The sequence below is a fragment of the Agelaius phoeniceus genome, chromosome 12 (assembly GCF_051311805.1).
Source record: "Agelaius phoeniceus isolate bAgePho1 chromosome 12, bAgePho1.hap1, whole genome shotgun sequence".
Lineage (NCBI taxonomy): Eukaryota > Metazoa > Chordata > Aves > Passeriformes > Icteridae > Agelaius > Agelaius phoeniceus.
In genome coordinates this window covers 6,222,887-6,239,902 of record NC_135276.1, presented here as the reverse complement: position 1 = coordinate 6,239,902, position 17,016 = coordinate 6,222,887, and the positions used below count along the sequence as shown (strand labels likewise).

Genomic DNA, 17,016 nt, shown 5'->3' with positions numbered 1-17,016 from the left:
TTTGAGGGCTCAGGCCTGAATTTCATGGTGTGGAGCAGCTGTTCAGGATAAATCTGAGTGCAGTATTGCCATACTTCTGGGGGAAGTTAGAGGAAGAATTTGAAGCTGCTCCTGGAAACACAGACCCAGTGGAAAGTTGATCAAAAACCTGAAATAGATGAGTTAAATGCAAGGTTTGATGCTGTGTGAAGAGGAAACCAAACCAAACCAAACTAAAGCAAACTAAACAATCCTTGGACCATTGTGCAAAAGAAATATTCCCCACTAGATACTCCTGACGTACTTGACACCACTTTCTTTTGGGAGAACAATGAGGTTTGTGTTCAAGAAGGACTTGATGTCTTTGTATCAGTTTCCATTCTTAACAGGAACAAGAAGACCTGAATAAGGGCTAATCACTTTGCTCAAAGGGAGTAACACATAAATGGCAAAACCAAATCCTCAGTTAGAATGCAATTTTTATTTCAATAATTTTCTCTGGAGCATAAATCATGTTTTGTCATTAGAATAAAGTATTATAAACATTTTTTTAGGCTATTAATTATAAATTAAACTAGAAAATCATAGTGATGTATGTTCTGGCTGCCTCAATGCATTATCAAGGCAGTTTTTAATACACTGAGTTCCAAAGCACTGGTTTTTATAGTCTATTGTCACTGAATTCTGTCTAGTGTCAAAAAGAAATCTGAAAGAAATTATGTTTTGAAAATAATGTATATGTTTTTAAGCTGTTGTGATGCCCTATGGTCCACAACATCTCTTATCAATAGGAAAATTGGTTTAGTGTCTCTTCCCACCTGTATCCCTGTGCAGAATGTATTAACAAAGATATTTCCAAAGGAATCTCCAAGAGTAGAGGATGCTAGATTTATTTGTTTGGGCTTTTTAAAAACGAGAGACCTCCATTTCCTCAGGTTGATTTACATTAAGATAATTGTATTATTTTATTTTATTTTAGCCAGGGGCTTTCTCTTGTTGGTGAAGCCCTGTATGAATCATAGCAGCAATGAAGCAATTCTCTGATCATAGGCACTGAAAAGAACTGTACAGTTCCGTTCAGCAGATGCAGTTTAGAGCTCCTTGGCATCATCAGAAGTAATGAAAATATGTTGCATTTTAAACCAAGGAGGAAAAGAAATGAAAGCACTCACAGAGGATTTGGCAAGGCCAATATATGATTTATCCTGTTGGCTGCTCAGTTATTGCAGCCCTTTGCTATTTTACCATTTGTCTTATTCAGAGATTGTGCTCAGATAATTCAGTGATGAGTACAACAGAAATTATATAAATCATAGCTGATCATGAAATAATACAACTTAGGAAAATTTAAATAGATTGTGAAGTATTTACATCACGGTGATGACAGTTATCACATAGAGACCAAAATAAGCCCTTTTAACAAAACTTCATTTATATCCTTGTTCCTCAAGCCCTACTATCCATTTATTTGGCTGATGTAGGATAATGTAAAAATACTGTTCAATATCTTGTACTGTTTATACATCCCAACACTTCTGTTTTGTAAAAGCTCTGCATATTTTTTTATTTTGAAAAACGTACATTATTTTGGTAGTAACATTAAAGTTCTGTATTTTCTTTTGGTACTCAACTGAGGAAATGTAGAAAAAAAGGTCAGAAAATTTTGCAGAGGTGGATAGTAGATCACTCAGAGCAAAGTTACAGGAGATGAGTACATTACTACTACCACTGCTTTAGAGCATCTCTCACAAAAAGCAGACTGGCTACACTGTCCCAACTCCACCATTTCAACTCTCCATGACTTGTTTCCTGCTTTGCAAAGCTGAGTTGAGCCATTTTTACCTAATATGAATAACAACTAGTAATACACACTTACAGTTCTCTTGTATTACTGCAACAGCATTAGGTACCCTTAGAATTTTTTAAGGTATTGCAATGCCATCCCTGAATTTAATCAGGTGCAAGATATTATTTGGAGCTTATTCTTTTAGGTAATTTGTAGCAAAAGTAAAAAATGATTGCAGATGGTCAGTAACTGGACTGTTATGTGTATGGGAGGCACACGATGATTTAAGTACTGCTTCATTCTGTGTGACTCCAGGCTTTGAGAAAGAGTAATCCCACTTGGCATTTGGACTCCATTTGGTCTCAGGAATTATGGATCCAGAGCAACTTGTTAGAACTTGTGAAGAAAACGTCTCTGAAGTTTACAGCAGAGCTGAAGCGTACAGAAGGATGAGAATTCAATGAATAATTCAATGAATACTAAGAATAAGTAATCCTACTGGCTATGTCCAATTGTTATCCACTGTTGCAGTACAGTGCACATGATCACCAGGAACAATGTGAATGTCATCTTCAGACTATTAACACGTTTTGTTTTTTATCAAAGTCACTTTCTACAAATTACCAAGCTGGTTTGCCTTTTTGAGGCTCCTGTTTTTTTCGTGTTAAGTATTTACATGTATAATACAGGTGGCTCCTGAATCTGATCAAGGCACCCAAAATGAGCTTTTAGGTTTTCTAAGCTGAGGTCTGTTTTGCCTATTTCTGAAGCTGCAGTCCAAGAGCAGTGACTTAAAGGTCGCTGCTCTGGGACCAGGGATGCTTCTAGCTTGAAGTTAAACCTGAAGGCATTGTAGCAGTTTAAAGCTCTTGCAAGAGCTCTGACACTGCACAGAATTTCCATAGGCATTACAACACAAAGAACTCTTTCCCCCCACAAGCTCTTGATGCAGCTTTCTGTACCACCCTGGTTATGCCCTCTGTGATGGGCCTTTTGCAGAAAGGAAAAGGATACTCTTTAGCAAAACTGTGGAGTGTTTTATCATGGTCTATTAATATTCTCTTTTCCTCAGTTCCATAGCTACTTACTGCTTTCTAACTCATTGATTTTAATAAACCAACTGAGCATGCTGCTGTATTCTCTTCTACTCTCCCTGTATTTTTTCTACTCTCCCTATGGAGGAAAAAGAAATACCCATAAAACCAAACATAAACACCAGCTTATTAGGAGATTGGTTTCCTCTGAGCCCTCTTAAGATGCTAATGGAATTGTTCATTACATAACTTCTAGACTGCATCTCACTTGGGCTGGTAGAAACAGGGATTTTCACTGAATAAATGCATTTGAGTTTGCAGGCAAGGTTCAGAACCTGTATGCTGTTTTACTGCAATGGAGTTATTTTTCTTCACAGTGGCTGGTGTGATGCCATGTTTTGGATTTACAACCTCAACGGTGCTGATAACACACCAGTGTTTTTGTTATTGCTGAGCAGTGTTTACACAGTGTCAAGGCCTTTTCTGCTTCTCCCACCACCCCAGCATCGAGGAGGTGCACAGGGAGCCAGGAGAGGACACAGCTGGGACACCCCACCAGATGGAAGGTGAATCCTCTTCCACATGGCATCTTGCTGAGCAAGCACAGCTTGGGGAAAGAAGGAGGAAAAGGGACATTTGGAGTTATGGCTGAGGCCCTACTTTCTGGGAAATGGCCAAACATCTGCCTGCCTAGGAAGCAGAGAATAAATTCATTATTTTGCTTTGCTTGCACATAAAGCTTTGCCTCACTTACTAATCTGTCTCTATCTGAGAACCCATGAGTTTTCTCAGTGTTGTCCTTCTGACTCTCTGCCCTACCCCACTGCAGAGGAGAGATGAGAAAGTGTGTGGAGTTTATCTGCCTGTCAGAGTTAACCCACAGCAAAACCAAAACCAAAACATCTGTTTTCTTTTTATACTGATTTTAATAAGTAAACTCATAAATTAGGAAATGGGCCTCAAAAATCTTAATGCCATGTTCACCTAGAGTAGTAGTTCCTTATTTTATAGTTAAGCATACTAGTGAAGTTCTTCGGGTAAGCTTATACTATTGATAATGGCACGGTATGAAATATTTATAATAACACTAGGGTAAGTGTTGCAGTTTTATGACTTTGTGAAGGGTGAGAGAATTAGGATTATTCAGTCTGGAGAAGAGAAGCTTCAGGGCTACCCAAGTGGATCTTTCCAGTACCTGAAGGAGCTCCAACAAAGATGGAGAGAGACAGTTTGTGAGAGCCTGGAGTGACAAGGGGAAATGGCTTCAAACTGACAGAGAGTAGATTTAGAATTAATATAAGGAATGAATCCTTTACTGTGAGTGTGAGGCCCTGGCACTGGTTGCCCAGAGAAGCTGTGGCTGCCCCACCCTGGAAGTTTCCAAGGTCAGGTTGGACAGGGCTTGGAGCACCCTGGGATAGTGGAAGATGTCTCTGTCCATGGCAGCGGGTTGGAATGAGGTAACCTTCAAAGCCCCTTCCAACCCAAACCATTCTATGATTCTGTGATTCTATGTACTTATTCCATCTGTAGCTGTAGTTCACCATGCTAGAAGATAATGGAAAAAAAGGCATTGTGGTCTGAAATTGGACCATTTGCTGACAGCAGTGTAACTACACAAGAGGACTGACTGTGCCATTCTGTTTCTTCTCTCACCCCAGTGTGGGCTCACTGCCCACTGCACGGTGCCAATTCACACACCAAGGCGAGGTATTTCTAATTTCTGCTCTAGTTTGTGCAAAGTAGGGAGCTGGGGGATAAGCCACAAGAGGCTGGCTCTCTGGCCATCAAAACTTCACACCATTTTAGTAAACAAAGATATCAGCATTCACTGGCTAAAAGCTACCTGGTTCTCTTTTTAACTGGTATTCTGTCTTTGATTGGTTAAATGGTTCTTTGACTTCCCATGCTAATTAGTCCCATGCTCAGTCTTTCTCTTTTCAGACACTGGGTTTCTTGGGTCAGTGGCTGTGAAGTGGTGGTTGCAATATTCCCCTGGCTGAATTGCCTTCTACCCAGCTGGAGATGATTTTAGCATGGTTGCTGAGTTGACTTTGTTAGTTTCCTCCTTATCTTGGGAGTCCTGCAAAGTGTCCTTGTGGCCTGTAAATTCTGCATTCTCTGTGCCTGCTATCAGAATCACATCCTTCTTCCCAAGCTTTGCTAACCTCCCCCAGCTCTGAGATCACTGAAGCCTGTCAAGCCCTAGACTTAACAAAGCAATTCTACCAAAAAGTAATTTATGTTTCTTACACCTGGACATGATTTAGGGACTTTGAAGAAGAATTAGAATAATTTCAGATGTGCTTTTCAACAATAATCAGCTAAATGTTAGATAAAGGGGATTTCTGGAGACAAAATTAATGTAAAATCTACATAGCAAACCTTCCATGCTGCAACCAAGAAAAATGATTCTTCAGTGCTCCAGTCTTTTGAGAAATCAGATCTGGTCCAATAAACTCCAGGGTTTGTCAGTATGTTTGGAAATTCTGAGGAGAAAAGCTCAGGAAGTGAGAGCCCATAGAGCATTCTCAGACTTTCATTGTGGCAAACCCATCTTGTTGTATAGGGACAGCATTCTTATTCTTCTCTCTCTAGAAATTGTGCAGATGGACTAGAATATTGCTAAGTTGTGAACTATCATGAACAAGTGATCAGAGAAGGTATTTAAAGATGAATAGCAGAACTTGGCCACATAAGACTTTGAAGTCTCAGTTAAGGGGTGAAAATGAGGACTGCTTACTGCCACAATGTCCTGGCACTGCCTGATTGTGATCTCTGCGTGTTTCAAGAGTTTCTGTCTTTTTGAGACATCAGTAGAGGGCTTTAAAGTCCTCATGAAATGATCTTCTTCTGTGGGAGTTTAGATCACACCTGCTATCTCCCTGTATGACATAACACACTTGGGTAACCATGTAAACTATCATTTGCTTGATCTTTTTTTCTCCAGTGTAAGGAAACCTGCGAGAAAACTTGGGCACTTTGGATAAATCTTTTTTCTTTCAGGGCAAAATGGAAGGGTCACAACTACTTCCTGAGCATGCAGTTTGATTTCCCCTTACTTTCAGGTAATTATAAAGTCTAGCTGTATGTAAAGTCTAGCTGGTCAATTTATCAGATGATTTAAATTAAAAGTTGGAAACCATTTTAGGCAAGAGTTTGGAGCTCAGAAGGAGTGTCTTTGTAAAATCACAGTTCAAGTGCTGGCACTTGCCTTAGTCTTTGAGGAAATAACTCAAAATGCAGTTTACATCTACAGCCAAAAATAAAAATTAGGAAGAAGTAACATGGGATGTGAAGTAGGACAAAGGAAACAGAAGTTTCTAGGAGTATTGGTATTTTGCATTACAAAAAGAGATATTTTTTTCCCCCACATAAGAAAAATATATAGAAACCTTCTGGCTTCATATTTTAATCATGAGTTAAGCAATGTCCTCTCATGGCAGGTAATGAGCCAGCACCTCTCTTTAAACATGGAGATGCTGACTGGTATCTGGAATCTCAGCTGAAGAAGGGGATTATGTTACTAAATCAGATCCAAATCCAAAAGCCAACACTATCTTGGTTGAGCTGCAGTATCAGAATTATTTTTGCTGAATGTCACCCAAGTTTCCCCAGAGACCTTGAAATCAGTGGGATTGTCAAGCATGCATGTGTAGTCCAAAAAGGAATTTCTGCACTAAGAGGCTGGATCTCTAATCACCTTGAAGTCACTCCCATAGGAGGAAGATGGAAGAGGCTTATAATATTTTCAGATCTTTAATTCAAGCTTTTAATTTCTTCAGTTTAGAAAAGTTAAATTTACTGTTGGGTTAATCAAGTTAAAAGAGAAGCTTAATTATAAGCTAGAAAAAGCTGAACACTGCTCCAGAAAGTCAACATTGTGGGTTATTTCTTTTATTTTAACAAGGTGGTGGTGGCAGGGGTGTTGAACCTTCTCTATTTTGAGAGAGAAGCGTGGGTAGGAACATGAAGAAAGGAAGACAAAAGAAGTGCCCTACAAACACACCTAAAGAAAAGAATTTGGTATCAGCTCATGGAAGGAAAGCACATCAAAAAGAAATTTATGTAAAACTGTTCAAAGAGGTTTGTGAGCTACTTTTGAAAGTGTGTGCCCTATCCAAATAAAACATTCCTTTAGGACAGGAAAGAAATCTTTTAAGTGTTCAGTGGTCTGAGGAACTGCAGGCAAAAAGCATCAGGGACACAGAATACACATCTTCCAGTCGTGCTCCAGCTTCAGGGCTATGGAAATAGGCCTGCAGGAGACTTCAAAAGCTCTACAGAAACAACTGAACAGCACAACTATCAGACAGCTCCCTGGATGAGCAGGCAGACGTGAACCAGGGCACCTCAGCCCTCCTCAGATAAATACAGAGCCAAGTCTTGGTGAGTTTTAGAGGGAGCTGCCAAGAATTCTATCAAAGATTCTCATGGACAGATACAGTGATTACATCTCCTGCTGCTGGCAAGCAACAACAGAAAGGGAATAACTGAAGTTAAAAGGGAGGAAGTAACCTTAAATCATTAAAACAAGAGAAAATTGAGGCCTCTAATTGGGAAACTGTGGCACAGACACATCAGTGTCAAAACCAGTGACAGCATATTACCCTGTCTGAGGAGCCAATATACTTGTGACTTGTCTCAACCCTGGTTGTCAGAGGCATATGGGGAATGGGTTATACGAGTGCCCTGTCCAGGAGGCACCAAGGAGAAGATGGAGGAAAGCCTTGTTTCCAGGGAGGCTTTGCCTGGCAGCCAGTTCATGTGTCACAAGGGACAGGCTGTCAGCAGGGGAACCCCAAAGGCACTGTACCCCAGACACTCTGCAATCCATGGCTAAAGGTCTCTGCCGAGGGGCTGCACTGGGACATTGGGCTGGGCCAGTGGTCTCCTGTCAGCAGGCAGGCTTTGGGAGGAGACATGGGCATAAAAATAACTGCAACACAAGCCATGGGGTTTTTTCAAAACTTGCTTTTTGAGCGAGGGGAGGCTTTGGAAACTTGCTTTTTGAGTCTGGGGGCCTTTTATGTCCTGTTTCTGCTTTGACTCCAGCCTGCTGAGGCCCTTGCTGGATCTTGCTCGCCCTCACATCTGTTCTGTCTCCCTGCATCCCTGACCGATGCCCTGCCTGTTTCATCTCTGTGTCCCTGAGCCACCTGTGTCCAGCCCTCCCCACCCCCAAGCCAGGCCTCTGTCTCCCCCACCAACTCCTTTCCCATTTTTCTTCCTCTTGCTCTGTCTTTTCTAGCCATCCTTAGTAGAGTAAGTCTTTGCTTTTTTCGTTACCAATAACTGTTTGTCTCAGTTGACTTTATTTCGTTCCTGACCGTCGAATTCTCGAAGAGCTGCTCGCAGTTTCCCTCAGTGTAAGGCGACACCCTCCTCATGCAATACTGCAGCACAAGAGCAGGTCCCTGCCAGGCTCTGATTGTTCTGCTCAAACATCTCAGCCAGGAGCTGGGAACAGAGAGATTCCTCCATCAGGAAAAAGCCATTTTGAGAGGGTTAGTCCAGTCTAGTGGCAGTGTAACCTTATCCTGAACACGAGTGCGTGGAGCTCACACCACGCTCTGCCCCCAGGGAAGGCTCCTGCGGGGTTTTCTGAGCTGGAAGAGCCTCTGCCTCTCTCTGTAGCAGACAATGCCATCATGCGGTGGTTTCTGCTTCCTCGGCTGACACATGCAGGCTAAAAACTGCTGCTTCTATCCCGGAGTTAATAAGCAAACCCCTCTGTCCTGCTGAAGTGTTTCCATAGCATGAGGACACCCCTTAGCAGGATGCAGGCAGGCCCCATACAGATCTTTCTCTGATTTCCAACTGCAGTATTTAAAGGAAAAGCCATTTCTGGGAAAGGGTTAAACCAAGCCCCTGGGAAGCTCATGACCAGCGGTCTCAGTCACCCTTTGGGACTCAGTGGGGGCCGAGGGGCTCCAGTGGCAGCAGCCTGAGGTGGAATGTGTGACCAAGACTATATGCCACAGCAGCAGATGTCCTGGCCCCTCCTCAATCCTGTAGCAGTTTTCAGTTCTCCAGAGTACACATGACCACATCTCATGTAAAACTAAGATTAAATTCACTGCGGACAAGCAGCTGGAGATGCCAACGGGTGCAGAGAGGATTTGTCTTTTTCTGTAGAGAAACCCAAGTGCTGACTTCTCTGGCCCATGTAGTAAAGGGTCATCTTCCCTCATTCCCTCAGAGGGACACCGACACCAGTGGCTATTTCTTCTTAATATAATAAGCACATGCACACAGGGAAGGTCATGGTGTTCCAGCACCAACACTGAACCAACCAGAACAAATTGAAACAATCCAAACAACACCTTTCATTCTTTAACCTAACAACCTTTTGGCTTCAACAAAATCTCACCTCATCTCTCACAATCCACTCTTTCCCTTATTATCCTGTTTTTGCTGAAGCCCTTGGTTTAATTACCCCATCTGGTCAGCACAAACTGGCTCCTTTTGTGAAGCAGTTATAAATAAGATTAATCCGTCTTTTCTTAGGTCAGTGTTAAATTCAGTCTATTTAAAGGTTCCTGATTTGTCAGTTCTGGTTGCTGTCCATAGTTCTCCTCCAACTCAAGCAAAGTAGGATGTAGATACGCTTGTGTGCAGTGCCTGCCATGAGCAGTTCCATCCGTGCTTGCTGGGACGATGCAAACCTCAGAGGGTGACTGTAGCACCAAAGGTTACCTTCCTCGGTATCCATACCTGCTTCCCGAGTTCTGTGCACTAGAACAGCACACTGCAGGAATGCAGAGGTGAAGCATAGAAGCCATGACACTCCATCCAGCAATTTGCAGAGTCTTAGAACATCATTTCCTATTCCTCTTTTGTCAAAGTCTGGTTTGCCTCATATTCCCACTGCTCAACACCCAAGGGGTTGCAGCCCACAGTGGAACAAAAGGCTCTCAGGTGGCAAATACAGAGGTCAGTCCAGTCTTGCCCTTGACTGTTCACTATTAAATCATCTTTTGAAGATTAACTTTTAAGGGTCACTTCCTTGTACCACTGTCCAAGTTTGGGGAGGAGCTTCCACTTGGCCCTTTGACTTGAGAGGCGTGAGAGCTTTTCTGCAGTCCTGGCAACTGTTTCAGTTGTTAAAAGTACCTGAAAGGGACCTTCCCGCGCTGCTGTTAAGGTATCATCATTCCAAGTTTATTAGAACCCAATCTCCTGGTTTTACCTGGCATATGTGAAAGTCTAGAGGTGATGTTTGGGGTAACAACTCTTTTCTTCTAAGATCCATGAGAGAGAGTGCAATTGCCTGCAAATGATTTCTGAGATCTAAGTCATTAGTTTCAGCCATTGGCAACCCCTCCTCCCTTCCCAGATAAGGTAACCCAAGTAACATTTCATTGGGAGAAACTCCTATGTCCTTACTTGGAGCAGTTCTGATCCGTAATAGTGCTAATCTGCTTTCAATCATTAATTTGGTAATATGGTTCTTAAGGATAGCATTCATTCTCTCCACACATCCAGAGCCTTGAGGGTGCCATGGGGTATGAAATCTCCAATTTATGTCTAATTCAACACATATAGAATGCAAAATTTCTGAAGTGTGTTCCCTTCTCTGAGTCTATTCTTTCATTATCCCATATCTGGGAATGTTTGTTCTAATAGCATCTTAGCCACTTTGGAGGCAGTTGCAGTTGAGGTAGGAAAGGCTTCTACCCCGTGGGTGAGGTGATCAATTATTACAAGAAGGTATTTCCATCTCTGTATTCTGGGGAACTCAGTGTAATTTATTTGCATATTTTGAAAGGGTCTAAGGGCTAGGGCTCTTCCCTCACTGGGATGTTTTCTCATCACTTTCTTATTTACCTTTTAACAAATTTTAACAACATTGTTCAGTCTCTGTTTGATTCCTGTATAGATTCCCTCACAGCAATAAGTTCTTCCGAACTGATCACACAGTGCTTGAGCTCTCCAGTGTATTCCTTGGTGTAGTTTAATTAAAATTTCTCTAGTAATTGCTTTATTCATTATCTGCCTCCCTTCCCTGCACAGCTGTGACCAGAACTACAGCAAAGGGGAAGTGCCTGCAGCCGAGGGAAGGTTGGGTATCTGGTTCTGTTTGTTGTTGCTGCCAGTGTTGGTTTTGTTTGCCTTACATGCTAGTAAAGAACTGCTACTCCTTTTCCCATATCTTTGCCTGAAAGCCCCTTAATTTCAGTTATAATAATTTGGAGGGAAGGAGGTCACATTCTCCATTCCAGAGAGGTCCCACAGACACCTGTCTTTCCAACCAAGACAAGCTGACAACTAACGATTTATTGCCAGTTGTTTAATTAACAATTAAACAACAGTTAGTTAATTAACTTAGGTAACTAAAAGATAAGCTAGAGGTGTTCACTGGAAGGGTAGCTGCGGAGGTCTCTGGTGAAGGGTGGGAGACCATCAGCAGCAGAAGGCACGGTGTTGCTGGCTCCTGTGGAGGCTCCAGCTGACACAAACGCTGTCACTCAGGGGGCAGTTTCCAGTGCACATGCTTCTTGGGCCTCGGGCTCTCCTCCCTCTGCCGTAACGCCGGGCGTTTGGGTTGACCAAACCTCTTCTTCTTCTTGTCCCGGGCCCTGCCTTTCAAAATCACCCGCACCCTCTTCTGACTTGGCCTCAGCTTAGGAATCCTAGGAAGAAGGGGACTGGTGTTAGCCAGAGGAACATTTCCAGCCAGCTGCTTTTCTGTCTCCTTGCAGAGCACACAGTGTTGCATCCTCTCTCTGTGCAAGCAGTGAGCAGGCAGATTAAATAAATGCACTCACTGCACAGAGGTGCAAGGGCAGGAACATGACCAGTTAAGTGCCTGGGAACCAACTACAGCACACAGGGTTCCATGCAGAGAAGCAGGCCTTGCTTGTCCCAAAAGGAAGCAGAGCTAGGGACTGGCTTGTCCCCAGATCTCTCGTTCCAGATTTTGCAACCTTCCAGGAGCGTGATGTTTCATATGGTGTCTTTTCCCAGTGCCTCCCTTCCAAGGCCAGATGATGATCTTTCTGTGCTCCTGTGGGTGTTTCTGCTGCCTCTCTGGGGCTGCCTGACTCCATGCCCACCTCCCCATTCCAGTCAGAGGGACTGAAGGGAGGGTGTTAGGGGATGAACCAGGCTGTGCTTGGTGATGCCCAGCAATAGGACAAGAGGCAATGGCAGAACCTGAACAGGAAATTCCACCTGAACCTGAGGAAGAACTTTTTTCCTGTGTAGGTGACAGCTTGCCCAGAGAGGGTGTGGAGTGTCCCTCACCGGAATTATTCCAGAGCCCTCTGGACACAACCCTGTGCTCTGGGAGGACCCCACCTGAGCAGGGAAGTGGGACCAGATGACCTCCTGTGGTCCCTTCCACCCTGTCCCACCCTGTGATTCAGTGACACCCATTGATAGCATGAGTTGGCGGAGACGTTTCCCACCTGCACACCATGATGGTCTTAAACTTCCCCACAGCCTTCGGGGAGAAGCGCAGATGGAAGGTCTGCATCTCGCCAGGAGCCAGGGTGCCGCGGTAGGGGTCGATGGAGAACAGTGCTGCCGGTGTTTCATCGGTCAGATCTGGGAAGATTTCCATGGAGGAACTGGTATGCTGCAGAGAGATGTGCTTTTTCTTTTTCTTCTTCTTGGAAGGGGCTGGCTGCTCAGGCTGCTGCTCCTCAGGCTGCTGCTGCTCGGGCTGCTGCTCCTCGGGCTGCTGCTGCTCGGGCTGCTGCTGCTCGGGCTGCTGCTCCTCGGGCTGCTGCTGCTGCTGCTCAGGGAGGTGCTGTTCCTTGGAGCGGCTCTGCTTCTTGGAACCCTTCTTCTGCTTGGAATCCAGCTGCTCCTTCTCAGAAAGCTGCTGCTGCTTAGAAGGCTGCTGCTGCTTGGAATCCTGCTGCTGCTGCTTGGAATCCTGCTGCTGCTGCTGCTTGGAATCCTGCTGCTGCTGCTGCTGCTGCTGCTTGGAATCCTGCTGCTTGGAACCCTGCTGCTGCTGCTTGGAACCTTGCTGCTGCTGCTTGGAACCCTGCTGCTGCTGCTTGGAACCCTGCTGTTGCTGCTGCTGCTCGGGCTGCTGCTGCTGCTGCTGCTGCTGCTGCTGCTGCTGCTGCTGCTGCTGCTGCTGCTGCTTGGAATCCTGCTGCTGCTGCTGCTGCTTGGAACTCTGCTGCTTCTTGGAACCCTGCTGCTTCTTGGAACCCTGCTGCTGCTTGGAACCCTGCTGCTGCTTGGAATCCTCCTCATCCAGAGGACCCAGCAATAGGTCGGGATCCAGGCGCACCAGCTGGCACCACCACTGGGTAAAGTCCTCGTTCCTGAGAGGCCGCCGCAGCTGGCGCCGCCGCCGCCGCACTTTAGGAGGACGGGCCAGCCGCCGCCAGTAACGACGCAGCAGCTTTCTGCGATGCTTTACAACTTTATTGGAGAGGAACCGACCTGCAGGGAGCAAGAGGACACCTTTCAAAGACCTGTGTTCCCAGCAATTCTGCCTCCTGCTGCACATAGGTGGAAGAGAGCTGGGATACACTTGGAGCATATCTGGCCAAGTACTTTATTCTAGAAGGAAAGAGAGCGTCTGGGAGCAGGGTCTCTGCCTGCAGCACACATTCCTGTGCCAAAGCAGGAGAGTTGCTTTTAGACAGTGACTTTGCATTTGCCCTGGAGTGGGGAACTGCACACAGACAGTGGCTGCAGGGCAGCTCACTCGTTACGCCACTGCTTTTCCCAGTCTCAGACTTCTCCAAGAGATGACCTGATGTCCCCCTTCCCAGTCCTGACCCAGCACGTGGCTCTCCCCAGAGCCTGGCTCAGCTCCTTTGCAGAGCGGAAGTGGCAGAGCAAGAACAGAAAAGGCTGAAAGGCAGAGAGGGACAAGGAGAAAATGCTCCAGCTGCAGCTGGGAAGATGCTGATGAAAGTGGACGTGTGGACAAGGATGAAAAAGCAATTAATGTTTTGGGGTGAAATGTCCTTACGCATCAGAGCGACTGAGTATGGCTTCTTCACTGGTTTACTAGCTACAAGTTCCTCCCAGTAGTATTCCAGGGCTACCTTCCCTGTGTTGTGAATTCTGAAACTGAAAAGCAAGAAGGAGGAATAAAAAAAAATGTCAAATATAAAGCAAATAGTACAGTAATATTGTTTGAGGAACTTCTGGTATCACTTTCTGCTGAGGAGCACCTTCTTCCCCAGGCAACCCTGCCATGCTCAGACTGCTGTCCTGGGTGGCCCAAAACAGTATTTCCAAGTCTGGATGTTTAAGAGGAAAGGGCCAACATGGTGCCCAGGACACTGAAGCTAAGGGGCTTCCTCTGGACTTTAGGTCTTGGTTTGACTGCAAACTTATTCTTGAGCAGATGAGGACAGGTGACATGCAGTGAGAGCAAACCTTTCTGTTCTCAGCAGAAAGGTATGGCAGCACTGAGGCTCTCCTGACCATCATCTCCTGCTTGGCCTTGTGTGCACGTAAATGGGCCTGTGCTGGTTTGGGCTGGGGCAGAGTTCTGGGAAGCAGGCACTGGGCCAGCCCTGGGCAAAGGCAGCTCCTGCTCCCCGGAGGAGCTGTGCCTGGCCCCCAGCACTCACGTGGCTGTCCTTGTCTGGAAGGGCAAGGTATCCTTGAACTGAACCACGATGGTGTTCGTCTTCAGCTGGGTGTAGGCAACAGCAGCACTGAGGCACACCTCGGCCTCCTGGGTGCTGTCCTCCACCACAGTGTGATCCGTTTCGGGGACTGGCTCGACCACCTGCAAACACAGGAGGGAGGAATCACTGTGCAGAGCCCAGAAGGTCAGGCTGAGAAGGGAATCGTCTGGCCTCCAAGATCAGCCTCACAGAGGGACTGGAAAGGACCATTCACTTTTACTTCCCTGGAAAGATGACAAAATTGGGACTGCTCTGCTACAGTAGTTGTTTCTACCCACTGATCCAAGCAGTCACTACCACAGCTGTTAATATCCCCATGGAGATTATAGCTGTGTTCCAGTCCCTGTACTTCAACCTTGTAGAGGGATGGACTCTTTTCCTGGTCCCCTATAAATCCAGCAGGTCTCAAAATTTGGTTTAAGTTCCCCTGCTGGAGCTCTGTAGATGGAGAACCCCATGACTGAAGAGTTCTAGAAAGCACCTTTTCCTTCTTGTCTTAGGAGAAAGTGCTCTCCAAATTTCTTGTGTGGATCAACAGCCACACTGCTGGGAGCTGAGGATGGGCATTTTGGGATGTGAAAGATCTCACTAGGAAAGTCTCCAACTGCAGATGTTCTGACAGAAAAGAGGATGGCTTAGAAGCCTTAAAATGGTCCAGAAACTCAGAATTAACCTTCACCCAAGATGAGTTTGCGTGGCAATAATGACAATAAAAGTCAGAGTCTCTGGAGATGATCCTTCTCTGGACTCCTCCATACTGTCACACAGTGCCTGAGCTACTCCATGATGAGATATCCCACACAATACAGAGACTATAACCAAATTCTCTGGTATCCATGCAGACAAAACTTGGACTTCACCAGCATATGCAGGAGAAGTGGATTTCTCTCTGCTTCAAAAGAAGAGACAGAGTGCAGCAGACTTACTTCCTTGTTGGTGAAAAGGCACCAAATGGGATGAAGACATTTCTAACACCATAAAATGGGATAAAATCATAAAACATTGTCCCCCATTCAACATGGGCTGCAACACTTGTGCTTGTGGCACAGACTGATGGTTTGTGTGTGGCTAAAGGTCTCTTGTCCAAAGGCTTCCCCCTCTTGTGTGGATGTATCCAGTCACTGTGCATCCACCTCTCCCCCTGGACTGCACTGCTGGTGAACCTCACAGCTGCCCAATGTCAGAGGAGGCAGGAGCTGCACAGCCAGCAGTGATGGTGTTATGGTGGTTCTTTTTGTAAAAGCTGGGTTGGCTTTTTTTGCCATTTTGCTTCTTACCTTCTCCATTTTATAGAATTTGTCTCCTGGGTCTTTCCTGGGGGTAGTCTTCCATGAGACAATGCACTTTCGGTCATCCCAGTCCGGAACCTTCCTTGGTGGCAGCTGAAACTCGATCTTGGTCACCTTACATTTCACAAGGTGCCTCCTGTAGGTGACTGGGACATTTGATTTGAAGGACACTTTGATCTCCTTGGCACGGCGAGGACGGAGGTGTCCCACCTAGGGGGAATCAGGGAGTCAAGACCAAACTGGAAGCACTGCCAAGGGCAGGACTGACAGCAAAAGGAACTGATGTGGTGAGCAGCTGTGCCAGGAATCTGCACTTCAGAGTGGATTTATGTGAAGTTTGATAGACAAAAGTATGAACAGAAGGTGCCACCTCCCATAACACGAAGCCTTTGCTGCAAGGCTGGCAGCCTTGGCCCAGCCAAGCCAGGGACTGCATTTCCTCATGGCACTGGAATGGGCTATCAGTGGCATGCGAGGACTCCCTGCCAGCTCCTGGGAACACCAGGGCAGGGCCTGAGCAGTGGGGAAAGGCAGAGCAGTCCACGCTCACCTTGGGGGAGATGTGGAATGGGCCGTCTGCCTCCCACTCAAAGCGCAGGAACCGGTGCCGGGTGCGGTTGACGATGGCGAAGGTCCTGCGGCAGCGCTTCCCGACGGGACAGTGCCCAAAGTCCACGTGGTTCACTCTGACAGCTGTAAAGGAGGAGAGCAAGGGATGTCAGCATGCAGGGAGCTCCATCCACCCCCTCATGTGCACAGACACCTGCATGTTCAATGCTTCCTTGCTCCAAGCCTTCCTCCCTCTGCAGGGAGTTCCCCAGGCAGCTCCCCATCCCACCACTTCCAGGGAAACACCCTGACACATCCCTAAGCCAGTGACATGCAGCACAGCACACGCTGCTCTGCATGCATGGCTGCCACACCCACAGGCCACCAAGTCCCATGGGTGACAGCCCAGGCCTGGCTAGAGGGAGGACACACGTGATCAGACATTGTCCTCTTCCTTGCTCCACCTTGGCAGCCTCTCCTCTCTTACCATCAATGATGTCTTTATTCAGACTGCTCTTAGCATCCCTTTCCTCTGTGTCTTCCTTTAGTCCTCTGAAGGCGAATCTGTCCCTGTGGCCTTCACCCACCAGCTCTACTAGGATCTTGTTAGAGCAGGTGTCCCCCACCAACAGACGAATCTTCCCTTCCAGACGTTGAGCCAGGGTGGGTTTGAAAATGACATCAAACTCTGTTGATTCCCCGCGATGCAGAAGGAAGAAAGGCTTTGTGGGCTTGCTCTCTGCACAGCAATGGAAATCAGA

General features: G+C 46.0%; 1 protein-coding gene across 1 annotated transcript in view; it reads right to left on the bottom strand.

Moving 5' to 3' along the window:
- Nucleotides 1-11,077: 11,077 nt before the first annotated feature.
- The window catches only part of LOC129125577 (hydrocephalus-inducing protein-like), a 54,435-nt gene continuing 48,496 nt past the window's right edge, over nucleotides 11,078-17,016 (bottom strand). The window contains exons 54-60 of the mRNA XM_077185212.1: nucleotides 16,743-16,994; nucleotides 16,257-16,399; nucleotides 15,695-15,916; nucleotides 14,358-14,518; nucleotides 13,748-13,848; nucleotides 12,213-13,209; nucleotides 11,078-11,435 (exon numbers count right to left, since the gene is read on the bottom strand). Coding sequence (XP_077041327.1) covers nucleotides 11,267-11,435; nucleotides 12,213-13,209; nucleotides 13,748-13,848; nucleotides 14,358-14,518; nucleotides 15,695-15,916; nucleotides 16,257-16,399; nucleotides 16,743-16,994 — 2,045 coding nt within the window. The 3' untranslated portion in view covers nucleotides 11,078-11,266. The remainder of the gene's footprint in view (nucleotides 11,436-12,212; nucleotides 13,210-13,747; nucleotides 13,849-14,357; nucleotides 14,519-15,694; nucleotides 15,917-16,256; nucleotides 16,400-16,742; nucleotides 16,995-17,016) is intronic.